Source organism: Accipiter gentilis, chromosome 7, assembly GCF_929443795.1.
Source record: "Accipiter gentilis chromosome 7, bAccGen1.1, whole genome shotgun sequence".
Classification (NCBI taxonomy): Eukaryota; Metazoa; Chordata; class Aves; order Accipitriformes; family Accipitridae; genus Astur; species Astur gentilis.
The window spans coordinates 20,465,997-20,493,637 of NC_064886.1; the positions used below are offsets into that span (position 1 = coordinate 20,465,997).

General features: G+C 36.8%; 1 protein-coding gene across 2 annotated transcripts in view; it reads left to right on the forward strand.

Moving 5' to 3' along the window:
* Positions 1-1,309: 1,309 nt before the first annotated feature.
* Positions 1,310-27,641, forward strand: part of ADGRD1 (adhesion G protein-coupled receptor D1) — a 154,648-nt gene continuing 128,316 nt past the window's right edge. The window contains exons 1-12 of one of the 2 annotated variants that reach the window (XM_049805505.1): positions 1,310-1,393; positions 1,490-1,526; positions 4,745-4,828; positions 8,103-8,198; positions 11,095-11,217; positions 15,873-16,052; positions 17,265-17,519; positions 21,065-21,129; positions 21,893-22,048; positions 24,607-24,666; positions 25,953-26,070; positions 26,998-27,108. In XM_049805505.1, the coding sequence (XP_049661462.1) occupies positions 1,325-1,393; positions 1,490-1,526; positions 4,745-4,828; positions 8,103-8,198; positions 11,095-11,217; positions 15,873-16,052; positions 17,265-17,519; positions 21,065-21,129; positions 21,893-22,048; positions 24,607-24,666; positions 25,953-26,070; positions 26,998-27,108 (1,354 nt within the window). In that variant the 5' untranslated portion in view covers positions 1,310-1,324. The remainder of the gene's footprint in view (positions 1,394-1,489; positions 1,527-4,744; positions 4,829-8,102; positions 8,199-11,094; positions 11,218-15,872; positions 16,053-17,264; positions 17,520-21,064; positions 21,130-21,892; positions 22,049-24,606; positions 24,667-25,952; positions 26,071-26,997; positions 27,109-27,641) is intronic. The other variant, XM_049805506.1, reaches the window with a different exon arrangement.

Sequence of the window (27,641 nt, forward strand, 5' to 3'; positions counted from 1 at the left end):
GAAGGGGTGGATATGGAAATGCAGAGGAGAGATGAACAGGGATGCAAAGCTTATCAAATTTTGTTTAAAATATTACTCTTTCAGTTTATTTCACTAAAAATAAAAAAGAACTTGGAGGGAACGGAAAAGAAAATTTTGTCATAGAGGAGAAGATTAAATGTAGAATAATACCTACTCCTAGCTGCTATTTCTCTTTTACATATAAAATGATGGTTAACATATGCGACATAGTTCAGAGTGTAATTAGGAGGCTCTTATAAAAATACTTGCATGTCATTATGTTTTATTTAAAAAAAAAATGGCCACTATAAAAGTATTTTCCTAGTTTTTTTACTTGTTCTGTTGTGCAACTTTGAGAAAATGAGTGAAATGCCTAATGCCTCAGTTTCCCCTTCTTGATAGAGACGTAGTAAAATTAATCCCTCAGAGTGCCATGTGATTTAAAGCAATATTTTTTTAAAGGTCACGCTTCTTTAGACAGACATACAGTCGGTTATTTTAATAAATAGATCTTAGTTTTCCTTCACAAATTTCTGTCCAAAACCTGTTTTATTTTTCTTAAGCATTGGACTTATGAACACTTGTTCTGGCTTTGATTCTTCTTTAAGTATGCAGATTGCAAAGAGCAGTGATTTCTTTTTGCTGAAGCACATTGACTTGTTTCCACTTGTTCCTAGCTGGCTGGTGTTAGGACCCAGAAAAGAGACAGCAGCAACGTGATATAAATAGAGTACCAGAATGGGACAAAGTTTGAGAAGAAAGCATGACATCACTCAGACTTGCTCTCCACCCAAAAAGATCTGGGATGGAGGTGCAAACGTGAGCTGGACAAGCGAGGAGTTAGCAACTCTTTTCAGCTCAGTTTCTGAGGAAATAGTGAGAGTTATATGCCCTATGTACTATAAGGAAGTACATTTTCTTGCTAGCAGAACTAAAACTGGCTTCAGATCTCTGACAATGTGAAAGTAATTGAAAGGAAAAGACAACCATAGGAAGAAGGTTGAAAACAAGATCTTTTCTTTTTGGCACAGATTGTAACAGAAATACTTGACTTCTTTCCATGGAGCAGTACAACTTTCGGATCTGATGCACAGTTCTTTTAATTTTCCTCCAATCATGGTAATTTATTTATAGTTAAATGAAGAGATCAAAGTGTGAAGCAAGCAAAAGGGTCTGGAAGGATATTTTGCCACCACTGAAGGAACAGACTTCTTGAACCTGCATGGAAAATGTCCCTTTTAATACAGAAAGTAGCAAAGGAAAACTTATGATTGAAATCTTACAGGAATTTGATTTCAGTTGTACTTTTAACCTTAAATAGACCATGGAGAATTTATTATCTCTGCTCTGTTGTCATTATTCTTTGCTGATTTTATTTCAGTACAAATATCAGGTAATGTTCTTAATATGGTCACTATTGAGATATATTTGGATTCCTCTTAGCAAGTTTTGCCTCACTATATCTCATTATTTAATGTTTTATGTGCAGGTGTATGGAAACTTTTCCCAGCTACCCAAACACCCAGGTAAGGAATGTTCTATTTACATTTTATGACAATGTGCTTAAATATTCATTTGCTTTTCTGGTTTGTATTTTTCATTTTGTTAGTAGCTCCAAAGAAACTGTGATCCTACGTTTGAATGTCAGCTCTGTATTAAAAATGTAGTAGTGTAAAGTATCGTACTGTCCCAGTCATTTTAAATTCAGTAACCTATCTGCTAAATATTCTGTGTAGAAATGTATTTGGAGAAAAATGGCTTGTATTTGATATGTAGCAAAATCCTATATACACTGTTTGTTTATTATTACTTTTTCTGAGCATGAGTTTCAGAATCAGACCTCTAAACAGACTATTTTCTTTTTTTTCCCCTTAATGTCTTGCTGTTCAGCATTTTCAATTCAATGATTTACAGTTAGATATGCCAGATTGTATACTTTGCAGTACTTTGGCATGGCTTCAAGGCATCTACCCTCCTCCCAGCCTTCATGCTTAAGTTTAAATCGGTTATAGAGAATATTAAGGATCTCTCATCTGTTTTCAATGTAGAAAAAACTTACTCAAAGCTTATTTGGGGTCTCTGTGTGTAACTGCAGAATTCTTGTGCTTATATAAAAAGTTTAACCTCAAGCCTCATGGTGGTGTACAAGTACAATTTTACTGCTTTACCAATTCATGTATTGCTTTGTGCTTTTAAGTTTTAACCATATGTAATTATTTTCAAATAGAATAGAGAACAATGCGGAAAAGCCATATTGTCTGCTATTGCAATAGCTTCATCCCGATTAGTTTCTTTTGTTCTAGTTTCACTCAAAACCAAAGAAATACAGCCTCATTTTCTATAGATGAGGATCACTAGCTTCCAGCTGATGGAACAATAATGGGGGAAAAAGCCTCCTGCTATAAGGGGGGAAGTTATCCAACATTTATTTTGTAGTACAGTGTGTGTGTGTGAGCATAACTGCGAGCAATGCTTTCTGGGTTTGAACTAGGCTGTAAACAAGTCCTGTGATTTAGTTCTAAACACAGTGTGGTTACCTATTGAAAGGAAATTGCAAGTGTAAGTTGAATTCAAAGCAACAGGTATTTGTTTTCAGAGGTCTTCTCAGGGCTGATTGGCTTGAAGTGGGGTAACAGCATGGCTTTATATAGTTCAGAACTGGGAGCTGGGAAAGCCACTGACATGCAGCGTGGCTCTCAGCAAGGCAATTTGCTGTATATCTATTTCCCTTCCCTTTTTTATCCCCCATTTTTTTCCAGCTTTTAAATATAAGCTCCTTGAATATGGCTTCTCCTTATGAGTTTGACGCCAACCATGGTAATGACTTTGTTGTGCTGCTGCTGCTACTACTACTACAAGATTTGTGTCATGTTGTGATGCAGTTTTTTGGCATCAAACAATTTTCTACTGAGATTTTTCTTTTCTATTTTTCTCAATTTTTTTCCTATCACCTCCCTTAACTTTAATCCGAACCTTTCCCCTGATACAAAAGGGAGATGTTAATGGCACCAAGAGCTATTTGTGTATAAGTACACTGTGAAACGGCAGGCATATTCTGCGCTCTGGAACTGGTAGTTTGATGCAAGTTGGATGGAGGTATATTAGCACAGGTAGCCTATGTGGATGCTTTTAATACCATAGAAATGTATAAATTTCATTTTTTTTGCAGCAGCCAGGATATGTTCTTTGAAGATAGAACTAAGCACGTACCTAGATTTAGTTTATGTAAATGCAGAACACCTTGTTCCTATATCCCATTTCCTCAATGTGCCTTGCCATGCTCAGCTTAGTAGGGTTGCTTGGAATTTTCAGATGGGTTTTGTACATGCTTATTCTGTGTCATTATTCTCTTATGTTGTCAGTAGCTTTCTGCTTTTGTTAGCAGTTGTGCCTTTCTCTGTATCTTCCAAATATTCCAAAAAAACTTATAGCCATAGAATCTCTTCCATTTCTCTAAAGACATCCTCATTTTATCTATTTATGCTCATGCTAGCTCTCTGCGGGAAAACCTCTATGACAACTATAAACATTTCTAATTAGGTGGGCCAATAACAGATCCTGGTCAATTATGAATCATTTCTTAGCTATCTTGGGTATAGTTGAGCTTGGAAGCAAGTCTGCGTAGTTCGTGTATCTTTGCCAGATGCAGAGGTTCTTTTAGTTCTGTGCTTTCAGGTCTACAATTGCTTGTTGTGATGTTTAGCAATTTTCTCAGGTCTGCACTCTTAAAAAAAGCTGTAGGGTCCTCTCCATCACAGCTCTGAAGCTCTACCTCGAGGATGGAGGACATCAAGTTGATCTCCACGGTTTTGGGGCTAGGCAGTTGAAAGATGGAAATAAAATTTTTGCACCTTCATTTCCATAATAAAGAAATCCTGTTTGTATCCAGGATGTTAAAATGATAGAATAATTATCAAATATTCCAGCTGTTTTGATCTCAAGAGTGAAGAAAGGTTTGGGATAAACTGTAAATGTCAAAGGACATTGCTTGTGATTTGTTTCAGCTTGCACACTAGGTGTGAGGAGCTTTTGTATGTTATATGACAGCTGAAGTGGTTTTTAAGAAACTTATCTCTATCAGCTTTGCACCTCAGGTTCTTGAAAGATTGCTTGGGAATGAAAAATTATTATAGGGCAAAGAACTACAGATACGGTGTAATATAAATACTTGCTCTCTCTGTTGTCCGATGTGTTAGGCACTTGTTTTCCACTGGGTTTTGGAAAGAGGATAAGATTCCTGGGAGCTCTCTAGCATTTTCTACTCCCTTGAACTGCAGAGTGTTGAGTTACCTATGGAGGAGGCAGGAGCAGAAGTAGTATGCTATAGGGGCTAAACATTCCCCTGTGCATTCCCTTCTCGGTGTTTTGTACTACCCACAGTGTGTTTACAATCCTGGTAAAATCTTGAAATTACTCTTGAATGACTCCTTAACTGTTACTTCAACGAATGCCGCCCGATACACTAGCAGAGATTTAGTCGGAGATTGTTACGCATTTTAAGTGCAATTAAAATAAAAATCAGCTGAGTTTTAAAAAGTTTTTGGCAGTGGTCAATCAGATATATGGCTTTAATCTACTCTGCTATTTTGATTTATGATCTTGCTTATGTGCCATACTTGATTTACATAAAATACCTTGTTTTACTTAACCTATTGACCTCCTTTATTGTTCTCTTTTGTGGAGACTTATTACACTCCTTGTTGGTCCTTACTTTAATAACCTTTTAATCTTTGCTTCTTGAAAGGGTTCAAAGTTCTCGCATCAGCTTCCCATTACTGGCCACTGGAAGATGTGGATGGAATTCATGAGTTTCGGGATACGAATGGAGGTAGACAAAGGATTCATTGACAATGGCAATAACATAAGTATTTGTGGCAGTCTGTAAGTAGAAAGGGAGCAGGAGAAATGAAAGGGGTTAGCTTTTCTACCACAGCAGTTGAGATTTGTTTTTTTTTTCAGATAATGTTTTTGCAGTGCTCCCATTTCCAAATGATATTGTATTTGTGAACTGATTTTTATAGAGTATTCTCAGACACTTTATGGGCTGTCTATGCATTGTTAAGGTTATAAAGAGAAAAGGTTTATGATCCAAAGAGTCATTGAAATCACATTGTTATTAGTTGGTTTGGTACATGCATAACATGCACTAATACACTCAGTGACTGAGATCTTTGGCTATGCCAGCAGTGAAGATGCCTGCTTCTTTTTGCTTCTAGGAAGGAGTTAAATGCCCAAATTCTTCATGCAATTCTGAAAATTGCATGTAGTATCTATAGAAAAAGAAGAGTAAGCTCTTATCTGAATACTTCTTACTCATTTTTATCTGCTTTTGGGTGTTTCCCTAAAAGCAATATTGCAGCATTAGTTCAAATTCTTTGTCCAACAGGGCAAAATCAAGAGAGTTTTGGTAAGGTAAAACTCCCACTGGTTTGAAAGAGTCACTTGTCAGGACTGAAGGATCTGAAAAGTCTGGTTGGATTCAGCAGTTTGCTGGTTCTGATGTTTCACATTAGGACCAAAAAGGGGGGTGGGGCTTCCTGGGGATGTGCAGGTGATGTAATTAATGGAGCTTCAACCGAACCCCTGTATCCCACTGCAGCATTATGGGCTTGCAGGGCCATTCCTTTCAGATGAAATTTTCAGCTATGTTCTGCCTCCTTCTGAGGCTCAGAGGCCCCTTAGTAATTTTCACACAAACTGTTTTTTTTCTCTTCTGACTTTTTAGCCAATTCCAAGTTAGGCTGATGTATATTCCCCAGTATTTCTCACACTATGGCTGACCACCTTGGCAGTTGAGCTAAACTGGTTTGTACTAGTGCAAGGAATAGCTGCTGTGTTACTACTGGTGACTGTAATATCTTCACCCAGAAAGATCACTGCAGAAGATTAAATCAGGATTTAGACCTTTACAACCTTATATGAAAAATGTTACAAAAGTGCAAAGTTATTGCTATTTATTCCACAAAAATGGCAATATCAATCTCTGTTCCTAAGTGGGAAAAAGATCCATAAATATCTAAAACCTTTTATTCCAGAGGTGTTCAAGCATTTTAGGCTTAAACTTTGACACATCTTTCCACAAAGTTTCTTAAAGGAATGAAATTGGCTGACCAGAAATAAATCTGGGCAATATTCTGCTCCCATTAGAGGCTGATGGCAGTATTCCTATTGACTTCAATAGAATCATAATTTGGCTTACAAAAAGTTACCATATGAGTTCTCTAACAGTGTGTTAAAGTAATTTTCCGACACTGGACTTCACATGTTTTCAAGAAGAGTAAAGCACTCCATATCTAGCACTGTTTTGGCACGCGTTGCAATGAAGTTGTTTTGAAAGTGCTTGAAAGCGATATATAAAATATAGCTCTTGGAAAAATGACAATTGATGTTAGATTGTTTTTCAAATTATGTTAAATTTTACATTATTTCAGCAAAATTCAGAAATCTTTTCAGTAGTATCTTGGAAGAGATAAAGCAGAACATATAAAGTTCCTGATCCTACAAACCTGCACTTAGAGGAATGGGTCTGGCTCACATGAGCAATCTCCTTTGACTCCTATTATGACATTGTGTTAAATAACTTCATAAATGAGCCAGCTGCATGACTTTGCTGAAAAAAGTTTCGAGGACTTTGTCTCACTATTATTTGCAGAGGATGCCAGTAGCCAAAAGTCTTTTTCTCTGCAGTGCAATTCTGACAACATTGAATTCTTTCCTTAATGTTGTAGTGGATAGTTCAAATTCTTCTCAGCTGCTTATGTTGTGTCTTATAATACACAGATATTATTTCAACTGCCTCCAGCAGAGGTTTTATGTATCTATCTGATATTTGACTTTGATATACAAGGAAAGTTTTCTTTATTGTTGTAATCTAACGCAAGTGACAATTTGCTTGGTTTTGATACCATCCTGATTACACAACTCTTCTGTTTATTGCTAGTCTTTCTTGTTTTCCCACTCATCATATCACGCAATTATTTTCATTCCATGTTCTCCTCTTAAATCCTTGAAGCATCATAATCTGTCCGTCATGTTAATCCATTTTATTTGTTGAAGTCATTGTGTGTGAAGCCAGATTTATATCTCTCAATGCGTTTGTGTTGTGAGAGTGTCAGCAAATTAATTTTTTGGTTATCTCAGCAGTAGAAGCAATTGAAGGGAAACAATCAACTTAAAATATAGCAAATAAAAAGAGATGTGGCCTTGTTCAGGTTTTTCATCTGACCCCCTTCCATGCATTTTTCTCTTGAGGTTTTTGTGTACATTCTGTTTTTTAAGAGCATTTGCCTTTCCCTTCTGGAGCTCAGTTGATCTAAATCCCAAATTACTGTCTCTCTACTTTCACGGGCTTTTCATCAAGCTCTAGTTGCCTGTCTAGGGTAAAAAATTACAGTGCGCAGGATACTGTTACATTATCAAAATAAGAAAAAAAAAAAAGAGAATAAAATTTTATTGTCAGATATAAAAAAGTTGAGTGTTTTTTCTTATGTTTATATGGAGTTTCTTGTATTTTAATTTGTGCCCATGGCCTCTTATCTGTTAACTGGATACCACCGAGGGGAGTGTGGCACTGTCTTTACACCTCCCATTGGGTGTTTATACACATTGATAAGATCCCTGAGCCCTTTCTTCTGCAGGCTGAGCAGTCCCAGCATTCTCAGCCTTTCACTGGACTTGCTTCAGTATGTCCATGTCTCTCTTGTACTGGGGAGCCCAGAACTTGACATGGGACTTGAATTGCCCATGGCTTTTGCACCACTATAGTGATTTTTTTTTTTTTCTCCTAATTGCAGAGCTCCTTACCAGCATGATTATATCTCAGAGCCCTTCATCTGCAGTTGTATTTTTTTATAGGTTTTTTCTTCCCCGTTACTGTAAGAAAAAAAAAATGTTTTAGTGATACTGTATTTACTTAACTTGTGTAGTTAATGAGTGTAATATTCACATGCATACAAGTTCTTGGGAGAAGTGGTTGTATGATAATTTTAAAGGCCGTTTGTGATTTGTGCTATGTTGAGAGATATGAACTGGTCAATTCATTACCGATTGTGTTTATTCATTGTTTTGCTTATTTGCTTATTTTCTTTTGTTGTTCCACCCAGCTCTAAGAATCCACAACTTCACTGTGCTTCCTTCCCATAACTCTACCTTTGTATATACCAATGACTCTGCCTACTCTAACTTCTCTGCAACTGTAGGTGAGGATTTACATATTTTTTGTTCTGCATTTGTCAAGCTTGGATAGTTCTTGTAACATTGGATTGAAGGTTAACACTGAGTTTTGGTTCAGGTGGTCAACTGGTAATGGTCTGTTTATGCTTACATTGGCATACATTATTGACAAAGCACTCCTGCAACGTTACCTGAATTACTCTCAACTACTGGGAGAGGCATCCCTATGCCAAGCAGCCCATGGGAGGATGTGCCCCAGTAGTCCTCCGAAACCTAAAGTATTTGTGTTGGGCTTAAAAGAAACAGAGATGACATTTCAGAGGAACATATAAGAACAAATAGGTTGATTTTTTTCCTTGTTTTTCAAGGTTAAAAGGAAAAGAAGCCACCTGTTTTTCACCATTTCATAGTAATTTTAAAAGGACACATTAAGAAAGACAAATGCAAGAAAATTTGCAAAGCCTGGAAGTAAGATCATGACATCTTTGATTAAAAAGTTTTTGGCTTTTTTTTTTTAGAAAAGGCAAGCAACAATCTGCATATATATGTCCTCTTAATGATTTTTGTTTTTTGTTTTTTTTTAACATCAACATACCAGGAGAACAGAAAATGACAACTTCCCAGGCAGAGACCTGACAGATTGGAAACTAGTTACATCTACACCACCATAAGCTTAGTCATTTAATTTAAGTCACTAGGATTGATACTTGTGTAGGTGCAATTGAAATATGACCTCTCATCCACTTTACAATTAGATATTAATTGACATCTATTTGCTGGAAAATCTGACCTAAGGAGAAGGATGGAAATGGTAGAACTGTCATTTGGGCTGCCCAGATACTAGGAGGTTTATATTGGAATACTAAACCCAATATTTTTATAGTCTTTAACAGTAAAAGTATGCTGGCAAATGTGAATTCTATTAATAATGAACTTCAAATGACCCTAATTCCTTTCAGTTCTTTCTTATCTGCTTTATAGACCATTTGCATAGTTCTCACATAATAAGATATGTTCAATATGAACATTAAAAAGAGTGACATCAATGGCAAAGGAAATGCTATGGAAACAGAAATGCCTTACCTTATGGGATTTATTCTGGCTAGATTAACTTAGAAATCAAGTGATGCAAGAAGAACTTAGAAACATTTGCTTCACTCCATAATTCACACTCAAATTTTTAAAAGAAACTAAATTTTATCTGTCAATTAGAGGCAGAACTTGAGGACTTCTTCCTCAAAGGGAGGGGAAGGTACCTGAAAACTGTGATATTTGTGAGACTTGGAATGAGCTAAGAAAATATTTGGACATACATTCACTGAAGGCTATGCCATGCTGTCGCCGTTTCCTTGAGTGGCATTATCCTACAGATGGGCCAGCACTGACTGCTGTCCTCATGCCTGATGGTTGTCTGCACTCTGAAAATGAGAAGCCCTTTTGCCTGTGTCCCCATTGCATAAAGGGACGCGCCATCCTGAAGCAGCGACAACGGTAGTTGTCATTATCACTTTAGATAGACGGTCTGTCCCTAGCACTGACTGCGCATCTTTGGCATGACTTGCGCTCTGCCCTGCTGTGCAAAAGGCTTCCGTTAAGTCAGGTAGGTATACAGGAACAAATTTGGAGGGAAGTCCCTTGTGTCCCACCCTTCATGTGTTTTAGACCATTTGTGTGCCTTCCTCATTTCCCCTTATGATATCGTTAGATTTACAAACATTAAGCAGCACCTAGCTGGCATTTTCTGCTCCTCGGAGCAGGGAAAGACTGTATTCTCATTGCTGGTGTTTCCCTTGGAGGAACTCTTCTCCTAATATTTTTTCAGAAGAAATTCTGGTCTTAAAAAGAAGGGTCTTAAAACCAAGGTCCTGAATCTTCACAATCCTTGCAGAATTGCCATCACAAGCAATGGTATTAACGTGAAATTTCCACCTGAACAACTACATTCTCTCTGCTCAGAAATAGATGATAGAATAGTCTGGGTTCTGTGTTCTGCGTTCTGCTAGCTTTTTAACACAGTAGAATTTTTTGATTGTGATTTCCTATTGTCTTCATTGTTAAATTTAGTTCCTCTTTTCACCTTGGGACAAATGAGATGAACTTTCCATCATCATCAACTATCAGCTGGACTCTCAGACTTTAGTGAGGTTTGCTGTAGTAAACAAGTGTCACATTCTTTTAGTATTAAGGTGGCTGCTTTAGCTAGTAGGACATGAATCAACAGTGCTTTTCTTTAGGAGGGGACACAAAATCACAATCAAATCACAAGACAATGATTCATTACCCACGTTAGACAAAGAAATAGCTTTTCCAAATGACAATGATGCCATACCAAAGGATGTCTGAAAAGGATACATATTTCTGCCTTTTGAATATAGCTTGTCAAGTATATTTCACTGATTTCTTTTTTTTTTAATGAAAAGTGGCTTTTGATGACAAAATTTCCCTTTCTAAAAAGGGAAAAAACCCTATTCTGTTACATTTTTGATTGGTTAAAGAATTTCTTCACTAACTCAGCCTAACAGTAAGACAGAAATACCTCTGTGATGTGTCTGGTATTCCGAACTCTGGAAAGCATAAGGTTTATTCAGGTTACTTTGAAATAATAATTTTTGGGTGTATGGGTTCTGTTGAGCAGTCTTAGTTAATCAAGAATCTGCATGACAGATCTGAGTATAAATTTTACAAACTTGAAACCAAAGTTATCTGTATGGTTCTTTAAAAAAACCCAACCAAACAACAAACCACCAACAAATCCTTGCCAAACTCAGACAAACCAAAAAGAAAACCAACAACCCCCCCCCCCCAAAAAGCAAACCTATAGTTGTGACAAGATAAATATGAGGTGTATGAGTCTATTAAAATCATATTTCCAGGAAGTTTTGATTTATATAAATGTTAAACTATATTTTGTTTTTCCTTTAGATATCATAGAAGGAATGGTGAACAAAGGAATTTACGTCACTGAAAAAAAAGGAGTTACCTTTCTCTTTTTTGGAAGCTATCAAAATTCATGCATTAGTAATCCAGAAGTTTGTGGACCTGAAGGTTAGTAAATTCATTAATTACTATTTACCTTTCTTTTTCTGTCAAATTATGTAATTCAATAGTAATTGTTTCTTTCTTCATTGGAATGAACTCTCTAAAATTCTAGCTTGATGCTTTATTGACTTTTAAAACAATTGAGTGTTGATTGCTGAAAATTTAGTCTTTTCTAACTGCATTTTAAATTAGGACTGATCACCAACTACTCAGATCAATGATCTACAGTATAATTAATTCAAACTAAAGCAGAAATAAGCTTACAGTGCCCAAAATCTTGTCTGTGGCACCAAGATTAATTCCTACAGGAACTGCAGTTTGAATAACAAAGAAGTTGTTCTACAGGTTTCAAATTTAGGAGACAGTTTTTCAGTATGGCCTCTTGGCAGGAATGTTTTGGGGGTTTTTTTAGATTTATCTTTGGAGATAACAAAATTTTTAAGTCTCTGGTGTCTTGGAATCCATTTGTCCTTGTAGGTGCTTAAATCTCTTCATTCTGTTTCTCTTCTCTTTCTTCTTCTTGGGCTAGGGTCACAAAAATGACAGGTAGAATAGGGGGGCACAAGTTTGACCATGTGTTGATTATAGAAGATGATTAAAACTGTATATGACTGTCTAACCAAACATACAACTAGTCACTAGCATAAAACATTCACTAGAATTTTAAAATTCAGTAGAAGTGGAAGGATCAATTGAAAATGGTGGCTTTCTATACATAAACTCCAGCAGTCCCTAAGCTTAAGCAGTATTGTTAACATTGAAACTTCTTGCTTTTATTGATTTTGGCCATTTTTCAAATGGGTAACATTGCTCAAAATACTTGGGGTTTTTTTTTGGTGTGGGTTTTTTTTTTTTGAGCTGCTAGAGTAAAAGCTGTGTATGAACTTCTTAGGAAAGCAGGAGAAACTCAAGAGAGCAGATGGTACATGGTTATTACCTGAGAGTATTAGAAAAAGTAATTCAGTATCCTACTGTAGGTGTATTTTCTGATACATGTTGTATCTTTTCATGCTTTTTTTTATATCACTGCAAAATAAAAATCATCAGTAAGACATATTATTTTTACATCTATAGTATAACATAATAATCAGAATAATTTATTTTTGTAGTACCAGAGAACTATCAGTATCTCACAAACCAGAACATTAAAAACATAAAACACTGAAATGTTTAGCAGGTAAAATGTGAAGAGAAGCAATCATATAAACAATAAATACTTAATCACTGTAGCAGGTATTAAAAAAAAAAAAAAGCACCAACACCCCTTTATATAAAGACAGTGTCTTTGTTTTCCTCGGAATCAAATAAAACCTGTGGCAATGGTTTCAAGCCTCCTGTTGCTTAAGCATGCCTTGATGTTTATTGGTTGCATTTGTGTGAAACTGGTGTTAAGTAGACTTGAGCAGGGAATGCTTTCTGAAATGATCTTGGGATCTTTTCAGATTAAATATTAGAAGGTGTGAAACAAAAATCCTAGTATTTTTTTCTAGGCTAAATTTAATAACACTTCAGAACTGTTATTTTGACTTGAGAAAACAAATTCTTCTTGTTTTTTGAATGTTGAAACATTTTTTTTTCCTCTGCCTTCTTTCTCAAGTAATTTTTAAACATTTGTTTTCTGTAAGCATTTTTGGGCTCATTAAAGTGGCATTTTCAGTGAAAAGAAACATTTGTGAAAGATGCAAGAGAAGGTTCTCTTAATCATTAGATTGAACACACGAGGAGAAGTTGTATTTAGTCAACATATGTGAAGTTGAAATAAAAAAATAATAATTAAAAAAGCAGCCCTATGCACAACATAGCATTCCATAAAGCTGTGTGTTTATTGTGTGCCTTACTTAAACTTTTATTTTTAGTTTTGGCATTTCATGAACCCAAGTGCACATAAGGAGGATTTAGATCCACAGTTTTCTTGTGGCTACAGGATGATCAGTAGCTACAGGGTAGTCCAATAAGATAGACAGTCAAAAAAGGGGGAACCCAGCTCCACTGCAGACATGCTCTATAACTTGGTCTCTATCTGCATCATTTAAACTTCATCTCTCAGCCTGTAAAGAAGAAATAACAGCAATTCCATGCCTTTCAGAAGTGTGGTGAAGTGCTGGAAAAAGACTGTGAGACACTTTGATGGAGGAATCGCATTAATAGCAGTAATAGATTAACATGGTCAGCCTTGGTCGGCCTTTCACTAGGGTGGTGAAGGATGGTGTGCAGGTATGAGGGAAATGCGTGGCTTTCTGGAGAGTTGGATCAGTGTTTCAACCTATTACTGGTGTGGTAAAGAAACTGAAATATGAACTCAGGCTTATCTGTTGATGAAGGTATTGCAACTTGCTTACAACAGACCTCAAATTCTTCAACTGGGAGTTCACAGCACTTATAGCTTTAAACCCATATTCATCAAAATCTAGCAAACTGAGACTGATGATGTTCATATACTGACTGATTTCTAGGAGACGAATGGTAATTGATTAGCATTTCCATGGTGGCTGTTTTATCATGTATAAAGCATTTAGAGAATGGTATGTAGATTATGTAAATTGATGGGTGCTATCATGAGGATAAACACAAAGATCAGTTAGACAGGAAGATACTACATAGTTAAATTATTTATTCTGCAATAATATAATTTTTAACTTTTCTGCTGAGTTAATGTGACAAAAAGAACATGTGAAATACAAAAAATTACGTTCCAGAGAGTAGTGCGTGGGGAAATATTTCTGATGACTGTAGTGAGCTGTCTGAGGCTTTTCCATCTTTAATCATAAAATTATGAAACACATAAAAAATAATAAATCTATGGTTTTAACAAGAAACGCACATAATGGTTTGAGGGCTTTGTTAACTTTTGCTGGGCTATCTGGTAGTAAATTGGCAAAGTTCATACTGCCTGGAGGGCCTGCAGAATTGCTTACTGTAAAATCATCCAGACGTATTCTGACTGCATGTCAAAAGAGCGTAGTCAGCAGGTTCAGGGAAGTGATTATACCCCTCTGTTCAGCACTCATGAGAGCATATCTGAAGTACGACGTCCCGTTTTTGTCCCCTGATACAAAAAAGGTGCTGACAAGCCAAAGTGAGTCCAGCAGATGACTTAGGGGGCTGGTCAATATGACACGGGAGGGGAGGCTGAGGCTTTTCCTTACACCATGAAGAAAAGAGAATGCTAAGGGCTGTCTTCAACCACCTGATGCGTGGTGATAGGAGCAGAGGGAGCTAAATGGTCTTGGAGATGCACAATGAAAACGTGACAGGCAATGCAGTCACATCGTAGCACAGGAAATGCTGATTAGATCCAAGGAAAAAAGTTTTTTTGCAATGTGGGTGGCCAAGCATCGAGATGGTTTGCACAGAGAGGCTGTGCAATTCCATCTGTGGTGACACTAAAATCCCAGCTGAGCTCTGAGCAACCAGATCTGTCCCTGAAATTGGCCCTGCTTCTAGCAGGCAGTTTAGACTAGGTGATCTTCAGGATCATTGCCAACTTAATTCATTATGATTCTTTGTGGCAAAACCTCTTCCACTTCGGTACTTCATAAACTTTTTCTCAACCTGCTTTGAACTCAGATTTTATTGTTAGCACTTTGTACTATAAATTCTGAGGTGAACATTTTTAGGAGCTGTTTAGCCGAGCTGTTTTCTTTGTAATTGCATTTGACTGCAGAACCTCTACAGCAGAGCCACTATGACCTTTTGAAGTGCGAGGGAGGTTTGATTTGCTACTTGTTTCAGTCATGCCTACTGAGGTAACCTTCATTAAAGAAACAAACCATCTTACAGAAATCATATTTTTTCACTAATGTGCAATCTGAAGAGCCCTTCAATTTTACAGTATAATAGTAAAATTTACTGTGAATTGAACAGGATTATTTGTTGACAAAGTTAATCATGTGCACTTGCGGGACTGCACTTGCATTTTGGGAAGAATTCTTTGATTTTTGTGTAGGTGGCGACCTCAGAATTTTGACTGTGGCTCTGCATATGTTGCTATCCCTTTCTTTTACATTGGTTCTTTGCTTTCAGCACTTATTGGAGCACTGAAGTGTGAAAACACAGGTAATAACACGCTTAGAAGAATTAGTGTAATTAGCAATGGATGCTACTCAATAAGCATGGCCATGCTGGCAGCCAATTAACACATCAGTAGCTTGGAAGCAGTCAATGTACTATTTCTGGCTCCGCTGGCATTTGGTGAACATGAAAAAAACCATGTAGATGCTGGTGGAGAATATGGAAATACGAGAGCAACCTGTGTTTTGAAATAAGCGAAGATCACAGGAGGAAAGGGGAATCATCACAGGAGGATGAGAAGGGTCTGGAGACTGGAGACATAAGGCAAAGGGAATGGAAGCATAAATCTGTAAAAAAAGGACTTCATTACTTTTGGTGCTCAAAGATCTTTATTTTTAACTGATAGAAGCTACTCGGACAGTTAATGATTGCTACTATGTCCTGGGTATAAGCACGTGATGCAAAACCAAGGAAGAGATGTTTGTTTGGTTTAAACTGTTACAGCATTGTTGATTTTAAAAATGCTGTCCTTGTTTATGCTAGCAGATGATCTCTCCTCAAAAGCATTCCCACTCTCTGTATTCTACAGATTTGGAAATCTTTAATGGCACTTGTTTTCATTAAAATCTCCTCTCACTTGCTTTCATCAGGAGTAACGTTTTCCTTTTTCTGGAAGACTCAAGACCAGCAAGCTAAGTTTCTCCCTGCCTCTGGTGGACAAGTAATTTCCAGTGGTTTCAAAATCTGTTCGAATGAAGGTGAAGGCTCAGTGGAATTTTACACCCGTGGGGATGCAATGATGAAATGGAAAGCAAGCTTTAGTCCACCAGGTAAAGTTTATAAAATTTTGGTTTTATTAATTTCTTTTTGTTATATTTTACTTTGTTCTTGCAGAGAGGTGTAGTGGTAACAGCACAACTTCAGGAAAGAAGTGGATATATATAAAATGACTACAGAGCTCTGTGCTTAAGAATTTTTTTGATGTGGGGAGAGAGAGGTAAAGTATGAACTGAAACCCCAGTGATATTGTATCATAGAACAGTTGCCATTCAGTAAGAGTCCTTGGACTCAACTTCCAGTTGTTTCTGAAGTGGAATTCTTATTGACATCAATAGATTAACGAGTGCTTAGATGGAAACATAAGCAAAGAATGCAAGTTAATCCCTGACAGTTCTCAGTATATTCTAAAACTGGATATGTGTGCTGTCCTCTACTGCCTCCTAAATCAAGACTTTGTTTAGTAACTCTTTAACTGGCTGTTTAGTGCTTTGGTCATTTTGTTATCTGTTGAGTGTCAAGTTTTGTATGCTATGTCATGTATTAATAAACATTTTGGTATATCACATATCATACTGCTTCTATCTAAACTGTGTATCATTGGGAAGCGGTATTACCTAGTGACTGGAACAAACTCTGGTCTTCTAGTAATGTCAATGACAATCACTAAATCTTTTCTTGCCTTAATTTGACTACCTGCAGATTGGTAAAATAGGACTTTCTCACTTTGTAGTAGCAGAGTTTTATAAAGCTTAATAAATCAGTTTAGAAATCTTACTTTAAGAGAAAAGCTGCTGAATGGTAAGAATAATTCCACCCGTTTGTGGATTATCCAATCCAAGTGAAAATTAATATTATGTTTTCAGCCTCTCAAGTATAATAAAGACACTGTGGCAACTTCTAATTAGTCTATTTGCTTGTTCTCCAGTTCTTGCAGTCCTTACGCAGTTCTTGCTGAACTGAGTTTTGAGACAGTATTGAAGAGACTTCAAATCTTGGCCAATAATACTTAGCAAGTGTAATTTATGAAACTGCAGTGAGCCCAAGTGAGAGTTCAAACAAAAGCTAACAGGCATTCTGCCAAAGTATGGGCTTCCCCACGGGTATAAAGATTAATATACATGACATCAGCATTCCATAATTCACTGTTAGCACTTCCTATGCAGCTCTATAGCATTGCACAAGTCAGCAAAAACATCCTGAACAGGAAAGGCTCTAAATGGAATTGATTCATGGATTTTGCTGTGACTTTTAATGTTTTGCAGGTCCTTATTGGACTCATATTCTCTTTACTTGGAAATCAAGAGAGGGACTGAAAGTCTATGTCAATGGAACTCTAAACACAACTGATCCAGATGGGAAAGTTTTCTATGATTATGGAGACCCCAGTGCAAATCTACTGACTGGGACACAGGGGGATCAAACTAAGCGCTATGTGAATGGGGCATTTGATGAATTCATTATATGGGAAAGGGCACTCACCCCCAATGAAATTGAGCAGTACTTTACAGCTGCTATTGGTGAGTATATGCACTGTTGTCTTAATTCATCTTCTGCAAAGATGCTGACTTAAAAATGTTTAGTGTGTGAGATTTGTGTCCATTTCACATCTTTCAGCTACTGAATGCAGTTTCTAGAGGCAGAAAAAGTCAGGTATGAATGTCACCGAAATGCTCATCTGTCTTTAGATGTGCAGTCTTTTCATCCTGGGTTCTAGCTCCTTCAAAATGTCATAAAAAATTACAAAGACCAGAAGTTATCGTGCCATTGTTAGATCCCATAGGAGCAAGAGGAGAGGAGCAATAATTAGACTTAAGGCGGAACAGTATTAAGAAAGGCTGGCTCTGGATGTCTAACCTGCACTCTGGTTATTGTGTAACTTGGATCCAAGTCACACAGTGTATTCTAGCAGATGTGGATAACAGTGGTTATCTCTCCAGTTCCTGGAATAATAAAGACTTATTAACTCATGTATGCTTGTGAACTGAAGATAACGGCTGAAATGTAATATAAAAGGCAAAGAATTGGGGATTAGAAAAAAGTCTTAGAAGACTGGCCAGTAAACCCTTTCAGTTAGCTGTTCTATGGATCTTTATTATAAACTTTTCACTACAAGAAAGACTGTTGCTATTAAGTGCTTGTGTGTAACAATTAGAAAATATCCATCTTGGGAATAAAGCTATGGGGCATCTGGAACATTTGGCTTCACTGGCAGTTTCCCTGCTTTCATTTATTCTTACTAGGTTACTGAGAGCTAAAGCAGTTACACCCATAACTCTTGTGCTTTTAAACCCATAGGAATCATTTTCACAACGTAAACTCTTTGAATAACACACAACTTCTGATGCATGCCTGGAAAGGAGAATGTATGTGTTTAAATTCTAGGTCTGATTATAGCAGTCAAATATATACAAAATATATTTTTTCAAAAAGAAAATAAAACCTAGCTTATGTAGAATTGAAGTCACTGAAGAAGAAAACCCTCCATCTAGTATATAATGAAGCAATCTATTTGCTTTGCCACACAAATAATAACAGTTGTGCTCAAGCTTTTTATTTTAAAAAGTGATTCCTGTGAAAGCCTTAAAAAATTCCGATTGGGAGAGTATTCACTTGATACAGGAAATAGTTTTAAAATCTTAAAAAAAAAAAAAAGTTTTATTAACTTCATAATGTTCTGGTCATGTTGGAAAAAATGCTTTTGTATTTGGCTGTTATATCTTTTGCAACAATCTAAGGTTACTATAACACTATCCAACTCAAAGTTACCATAAATCACATTCTTTGATTTAATGTAACTCAAGAAGAATGTTATGTTGCTAAGCTCAAGAGCAGTAGATTTTCAAATTGACCTGATCCATCTATACGTGTGCTCTGTTTCACTGTCAGAGAAGTATGACTTATATAAATACAGAGAACTCTTCCCCTTCCTCCCCCCCTTGAATTCTTGTGAACTCACAGCAACCATCCTCTGAAGCCCTCTGCCCTCCCATCTTCACTCTAACAAATAATCAAGGCATCACGGAAAGCTTTCTACAAATGCAAATCCTGTTCAGGACTTAAGTTTCTACTTCTTTCCTCTACACATTGGTTTGGAAAGAGTCTTACTGGGGCTCAAAATAACTGGTTTCAGGACATTAATGCTTGTAGCTAGCTTTTCAAACACTGCAGAAACAGTTGGGCCCTCAGACGCTGCTAAAGTCTAAATTTTTAAAGAGTTGTACAGAATTTTGCCTGTATCCTACCTTTCAATCCCTGCTGATTTTTGGAAGGCTGTATAGCACACTCCCTGATTTACACATTGAGATGTTCATACTGTGAGCTTCTATGAGTTTACTGCAATTTTGCATTGACGCTAGATTTTTTTTTTTTCTTAAATCCCTAGTTAACAGGTTTTCAGGGTCATCTGGAACTACCAATTTTCTGTGGAAAATAAACTTCTAGCCTCTTAATTGAAAGTGAAGCCTGATGTGTATTTTCTAGGGGCTTAGGAATTAAAATGTAAAGCTATGCCAGGTATATAAATTTTTTTGTAAGTGTGAAGAATTTCAAGCCAATGTTATTTTAAAGTGCTCAGGTGATTTGGAGCACTTGAGAAATGTGGAGTATTGATTTTTTTGCTTTTTCCTTCAAAGTAGTGGACCTATCAGATTTTATAAAATTTCCAGTTTGATGGATGAAGTTAGAACATTCTCACAAGAAGCAATGGATATTACAATACTAATCAACATAGTAAACAAAAGTTATTCTTGGTATCTATTTATTGACTTTGGAGGGCTTAAAGCAGGGTTGAAGCTGGACTAACGTGGTTTGACATAAGAAAATTAACAGGACAGCTTGTTTTTAATAGAATGAATAATCATGTTCCTTTTGGATCCATGAGAAAAATGTGTCCTATATATGCAACTACTGTTTGATTGTGCTGAAATACCACGTTCCTGGCAAATATAATTTCTTAGTAAGACATAGATTAGAAGAAAACTTTATTTCTCTATCACAAATGACCAATAAATCCCTTTGCACAGAAAGGAATCAATATTTTTAAAATGGAGCAACTGGAAACCATCCAAAATCGAGTTTATTCTTTCTGTCTCGACAAAACATTTATGGCATGTTCATATGGTAATTTTCAATGTATATAGTGCTAGTGGGTGACATTTATTAGTAAAGCCTGTCTGATTAATAGCGACCTCACTGTTGCTTGAAATCAACTTACAAACACATAACAGAGATATTATCTATAATGTGCTCAAACTACCAATGAAGATTGTGTTTTGACTCCTTGACCCCTGTTGTTTGTTTTATGCAAAACTGGCATGCCCCAAAAAGCTTTAGTATGTCATCATTTCTACCAATGCTCTTTTATTTGAGGTTGCCTTAGTTTTGCTGCAAGTAACATAAGCATTTCCACTGGCTTTGTTTCTTATAGATTTTTCTTTTCATGTGGAGAAGTCTTTCTGAACTTGCCTTCATGGGTGTGATTTTATTTGGCACTCAAGCAATTTAGACTCAAGATAAAAGTAAACATTAGCATTTGGAGATCATAGCTGAGGCTTAAGTCTCATTTTTTCCAGTGCCTGCATGTTCCCAGTCTCAATTTATCACATACAGAAATATAGCAAGGTCATATATGAAATTGTCAGAAGTGCCTACAGGTTATTATTTATTTCTGATAAGACATAGGATTTTTATTTTATTTTCCCTAAATACTTTGCATAAATGTTGGGGGAAGAGCTAGAGAAGGAAGACGGATGCCAATGTTTTAATTGTATAGTTGTCCTTTTTTTATTGACATATAACACTTGAAGTTTCCTGTTGCAAACAAAGGTTTAAGTCTTTAAGACTTAGACTAAATTGTAAGGCTCATCTATATAAAGATGACAAAATAAAATTGATGAGAGAATCAGTAAACAAAATGCTTTAAACAAGCCTGTGTAGCTACAGTACTGCAAATAAGTAAAATGCACAGAACAGCACATACGTTACTTTCAGTTAGAACTGATTCAACATGCAGTGGGAATATCAGATTTATTAATACTTTCATTTGTGTATGTGTTTTCCCCAGGTGTGCAAGTCTGGCTTTCTTCAACACTTCCATGGTCTGTGATGACAACCACTACAAAACCTGTGGTAGGACAGTCCTCATAACTCTTTTCTGTAATGTCAGAATGTGTACATATTAGAGTTACAGACCCTCCTCACTTTACAGTTTTCATTAATGGCACTTATTTTAGTACCCCAATTATAAACAGTTTCAGATATGCATAGGGAGAATTTTTAGCCACTGTGGGAATATAGGAGTACCACAGAACTCTTAATGTAGGACAGATAAAGGGAATTCATTGTTAAACAAAAATATTTTCTAGATTAAAAAAGAGGGAAAAAATGTAGAAACTTCTGAAGTATTTCAATGAACTTTGAAGACATAGGACATTCAAAAACATTTTGCTAATTTTTCCTCGTTTCCTTTAAAATTGGAAAAAAATCCCCACCACAACAACAAAATTGGTTTTCATCTGTTTAGCAATGATGAAAATTTAATTTTTCATATGCGGAATACATACAATTAGCTGTAATCAGCCTGCTGCAGTGTATTTTCACTTTGTTGCAATCTGCAGCGTCAAAGTTCTATTAGTTTTCTTCTTGTTCACAGAGGCTTTCAGGAAACCATGACAGGTAGGACCTGAATTGCTAATGAAAAAAATGAAGCTGTGCTTCTATATTCAGTTTATCCTGTCATCTGTCTGTGTCCTTTCCTTTTCCCTTAGCTTATGTGGTCTCCTGTGTGTAACCACAGCACTCTGCTGTGCCTCAAACTCCCTTTTGGGCTAAACCAATAAATAATGACTGCCCTATGGAATAATATCTGATGAGGTGTATCTCTGTCCTGTAGCTCTCCACAAATGAGTATCGTCCCATCATAACTAACCTGACCGAGGAGAGAGGGAAGTTCCGCTCCCCCGACACCATGCTGGACTACCTGGAGAACGTGTCCATCAGCTTGCCCAACAAATCCTTGTCGGAAAATGTTGCTCTAAGCCTCACGGAGGTAAGTGTCTTTCACAACCGCGTGTGGAGCCAGATGACCGTGATATTCCTCCAGAAGCTGGAATGTCGAATGCAGCTTTGAAAGTTTTTGCTGATTGCAGAAAATACACAAGAAAAAAGCAGTAACTATTTCAGGGAGTAGCAGAAGGTGAGCTTCAACCAGAGAAAATACTTTAAACAGCTCATTAGTTCTTGGGGATATTGCTTAATGCATAAATTATAAATACCTGGAACCATGGCCACATGTCAAAAATGATGATTTAGTTGAGCAGGAAACAGAGGAGGAGAAAATAATTTGTTAATTTTTTTTCAGCTTCAAGTGTATCCAATGAAGAATATGTAATTCTGGGAAAAAAATTCAGCATTTCTCTGTATGGCCAGCTGATCGAAAATGCAGCAGAGTTTGACAGCGGTCTGTCAGGTGCAGGACACAAAGACACTGTAATCAGGATCGTTAGGGTGGCAAAAGGGAGGCATACACGAGTTAATAGCAAACTAACTAACTTGGATGTAGGGAGCACTCTAGTTGTGGCTGTACCAGTCTGGCCCCGGATAACTTCCCAAGTATGAACTTGTAACTTCTTATCTTTGAGATTCACACCTGCACTAGAGAATTAAGAAGTTATCAGTTGGCTGCTGTCTGCCCAACCTTTTGTTAGCATTTATTGCTCCTGTAGTAAGCAGAGGGCAAGTTGTGTCTTTCCTACGCTTCTCTTTTGCAAAGTTATGTGTTATTCTTGTTGGACTCCGCAGTAGCAGAGGCACACAGCCTGCTCTGCCAACTCTGCTTTGGAGGTGGAAAGCTGTGGGAGAGGACCTGTTGGTGATGGTGATGTCCTTATCTTTTGTGGTTTAATAGTTTTATCTTGCACCGGGTTCCAGTCACAGCCAGGACATATCACAAATCTCCACTGAAACTCGTTCATGGAAAGATCAGGTCTAAAGCTTAACTGAGTAATTTATTTTTGTTTAAGCTAATTCACAAAGGAAAAAAAAAAAAAAAAGGTGTTTTCTGCAGTCTGAGCTGAGGACAAGAGGTCATGTTCTGCTAACATAGCCTTCTGTAAAATAGTGGGCATCTAATTCCCTGATTTCAGCAGGGTAGAAAGCTATTATTACAGTAATCAGCTCTGGCCTCACTAGTGATTGTTCCTTTAAGCCTGCGGGTAATACCAGGGTGGCAAGGATTATTTACTCAGACAAACAATATAAATAAATGCTACTGAAAACTACATGGACAGCAATTGATAGTTTGTGTTAGAAGCCTGGCATCTGCAAACTGTAAAGCTTGGATTTCATGGATCACAGTTTAATATGTAGCAAAAAACCCTTCTAAAAAGCTCTAATACACTGTTTCCTTTGTTTTGCTCAAAATTTTGTGGGGGCTCTAAATTGAAAACAGAGCATCATCCTGTCAGATATCGTACCTGTTTCCCACATCATTTTGGTTGCCGTTTGGTTGCTCATTCATGCTATCTGATGCTGCTTTGTGTGCCATGAAAGTGATGTGCAGACAGAAATGTAGGACATGATTATCTTTAGCAAAGCTATTTTGGGAAGTAAACACAAGAGAGTCCTGATCATACATACAGACTCTGTCATTTGTCTGATTGATGGTTAGGCTTTGTATTGTCTGCAGCTAATTCCCTGAAAGACGGGCACTGAGCATGCATGCTATTTACTGGGAAGTTATCTCTGTCCTGTTTGTCATATACCTCACAGCACAAGAAAATTTGATTTAAGTGATATGCAATAAACTTTCCGATTACTGACACTCATTTATAATGCATTGCTTCTGACAAATCTGACTTGTGTTTTCTGTTATAATGCTGCTCTGCTCAGTAGCTCCAGCACTCCTGCTTTCCCTCCCTTTCCAGTGGTCTAACACATCCTTTTTCGAGTAAATCTGGAGTGATGGTGTGACCTGAAAAGAGAAGCTCACTGAATGCTCTGGGCAATTTGGGCTGGGTTCTGGGTGTAGGGAAAGACGTTTTAACAGAGAAATTTAAGCAGGAGATGTCATCTGTTTGTCATCTTCAGCAAGAGTCTTTAGGACAGGGGCTATATCGTGCCAAGCACTTGAACAGTGCCCACTATGGTAGATCTTGACCTCAAAAACAACCTTTAAGTGCAAAAGTTAAGCAGATAATGAATTGTACAGGCAATGGGACCCAGATATTTATCTAGTGCTGTTGAAATATCTAGTCATCTAAGAATAAAAGAGGTATTAATGTCATATGAGTTCAGATAAAATGGGAGAATAAGTTCACTTTCGTCTTAATTCTAGTGTTGTCATCTCAGCTGTAGTATAATGATTGCAGTTTGGGAGTTTCATAGTGGTGTCACTTTTAATAAATAAACTGTTACTTTAGAACGTCACCATACAGAACGTGATGAGAGTGCTGGCAGGTAGAGATGAATCTGTGACTTGAATGAAAATGGACTTGTCATCTTAAAAGAAACCTAAGAAAATCCTAGCAGAGATCTGCCTTGGATCCTTACCAGGACATGTAGCTGATTAATAAAGAATAAAATAATATATTTTTATTTATCTTTTAGGCATTTTTAAAAGCTATTGAAGACTTTCTTTTATTGCCCAACTGGGTTGATGTACCAGAGGTAAGAGAAATGGGCTTAGATTTGTAGGTTACTTTGGTTGCATAATTTCACATGGACAGTAATGAAACTGGTTGCCTCTATTATTCATCTTGTTAGGACTTTTTGGCAGTATGACTTCCTTATTTTCTTATATGTCACTTTCATATTTGCAGTAAAGATCCACAGACAAAAAAAATTGTGTCATTTTCTTTTATAATGTGTTTTTGAGGGTTAAAATAAGTGAAATTTATCTGCTGCTGTTTCCACATATTTCAGGATGAATGAAACAAAATTGTATTTATAAAATAACAGATATTGTCACTAAATAAGGGTTTAATTACTCGGGTTTTTTTTATATTGAACTTTGATATTTAAAAGTTTATATTTATTTTGTAGACTGATGTTTGTCAATGGATGTGAGACAGGCAGGAGTGCTTACCTGTTTGGTGAACTGAGGCTTTGAGTGATATTAAACCTATTAGAGGGAAAAGTAACTTGTATCAATGTTCCTTTTCTTCTACTCTACCTTTTAGAGTGCAGAGAAATACTTGCAGGAGGAACACAGGAATTTCCTGAGATTTTAGTTTGAACCTTAAGGGAGCACAGATTTCAGAACAGAGAGAATTTAAACTGAGAGGAGGCGAGGCTAAAGTAAATTAAGGTCTCACTGAAGTCTAAAATGCTTTTAAGAAAAAAAAAAAGTCTAACCGTTTAAAGTTCTTAGCTTAAAATCCTTGATCATCTCTGATGTAAATAGATTTCAGATAAAATAGATTTCTTTTTCATTGAAACATGCGTTCACTCTGAGATTTTATGGATCAAGTTTCAACCTGGAGAGTTGTTTTCCAGGGGACATGTAAACACTTTGAAAGTAGCTTTATACTGGGGACCATTTTAATCAAAAATGAAAGAAAGGCCAAACTGTAGTGTCTCATCTTATGTTCCAATAAAGATACCTGATTAAGAGACCTGACACCAGTCTTTATCTACTGTCAAAATAACCTGCTCAGTTCTTGGCCTCATTCTACTGAATCCTGAGTATAATTTACTGTCAAATGCTGGTGGGAGCAGAGAGTCATTTGGGGACATTCTGTAAAACATAATATTTTATAAGGTCAGGCTCTGGCTGGCATCAATTTGTGTAACATTTTATCCACTATATGTGGAAAAGGTTGTGGAAGAAGTCACATTTGACTTTGGACGGTTGTATGATAAGTCACACAGGAATTTAACATGGCGCCTTGGCATTTTGTGCTATGAACTGCAGTTTCTTTTGCTGTAGAGGCTTCTCTTTCTTCTTCCCCCAGACTGCTCACATATTTGGAAGCTTAATTCAAACTATTGACAGCGTGATGGCTCACATGGCGCGCAATCTGGACGAAAACTTGTTACCGTTAACTGTTGAGGGCACGTCATCTGTGGCAGGTAGGATTTAGCAGAAATATTCTCTCTGGACTGTCTGGATGCCTTAAACTCTTTTGTGCTTGCAAATCCTCCTTTGCCAACATGAAGGAGGAAATCAAACCAGATAATTTTCTCTTTTGAATACAAAATAGTGTTTCAGTTGTAGAAAGATGACTGTGCACTTAGTCGAGGTATTCAGCTCTGACTACTTGAACTTCCTTGAGGTTATTTGGGGAAGGGTTTAGAATATGAATTCTATGAAATTTGTCTCGTAATACTGTAGTATACTAATAAGCAGTTAAAGGGCATAGAGCTCTTATGCAGCACTTTGAAGTTGCAAATGTCTGTATGCTACAAAAGCGTAATTTTGCAAGGTTTTTGCAAGAGATTGCCAATAGTGGAAATAGTTTTGACCTTTTAGGAGAATTTTATTTTACTGCTGTTTAGCATCCTAGCACCCTAATTTAATCCGTGTCTTTGGATGCTGCAGGTAGCAAAGGTAATTTATCTGTTCTGGCATTCTGCTCTGCCGTGCTGAGACCTGTGTGAGAGGGCAAATAACCTGAGCAGTCATCAGTACCATTAATCACTGCAGGTACTCTTGGACACTGGCATTCTCAAATGAAGCAGTGGAGGTCTGAAATAATGTCTTCAAATGTCAGTGGAAGAGTGTGTTATCAATCTGTTTTGCTTGCCCTGGTAAGCTCAGTGTTTGAGCATGGGTGAAGTGATCCATGGTATATTAACAGCATGCGTACCACCTTCTCTGTCATAAAGGAGGCAGATATAAAAGGCAATTTTATACTCGGGAATTTACTATATTTTCTGCAAACATATGGGGTTTTACGTTCAATACTTGCAATAGCTATTAGGGAAGTCTAGTTAAACAGTCAAGTAGGTTGTAGAGGCTATTGATTTTATCATATTTTTGTTTGGGTTATCACACAGATTACACCTTGGTCAAAATGCATCCTCAGACTCTGAATTTGTCCCACTATCGATTTCCATCTCAAGGACAGAGTTTTATTTCCATTCCCAGTGAAGCTTTTCATGAAAAAGGTAAGGAAAAATTTAAAGGGAGGAGCAGACTCTTGTGAACAGGGTATCCAAAAATTATTTTGCTTGAAAGCAGGTTTTGGTTTGCTTTGTTTTTCCAAGTAACCAATTTGGTCACTGGCTCTAAAGAAGCAGCAGTTGTCCTGTCATACTAACGAATGATTAATGTGGTAGAAGTTTTGTATTAATCTTGAATAACACAGCTGGGCCACAGAGACTGAAGCCATTTAATTTTTGCATCTCTTTACATAAGTGAAGCCATAATTTCATAAATTATTTTTAATCATCTGAACTGGTTATTTTTAAGAAATTCTAGGATGTCAGATTAGGTATTACTTAATCCTTCATGCAAAGTCGCTCTGAAATGTTGTATGAAAAACTAAAGAATGACAGGTTTAAGCAACAGCAGCTACAGAAACAGAATGAAGATGTAAACTAGAGTCAAGGCAAAAAGGCACAACTCAGAAATTCATACCTAGGCTAAAATGTTAATAATCTCAAAAGCAAGGTATGGCAAGAATCCAAAGATTTAGTTA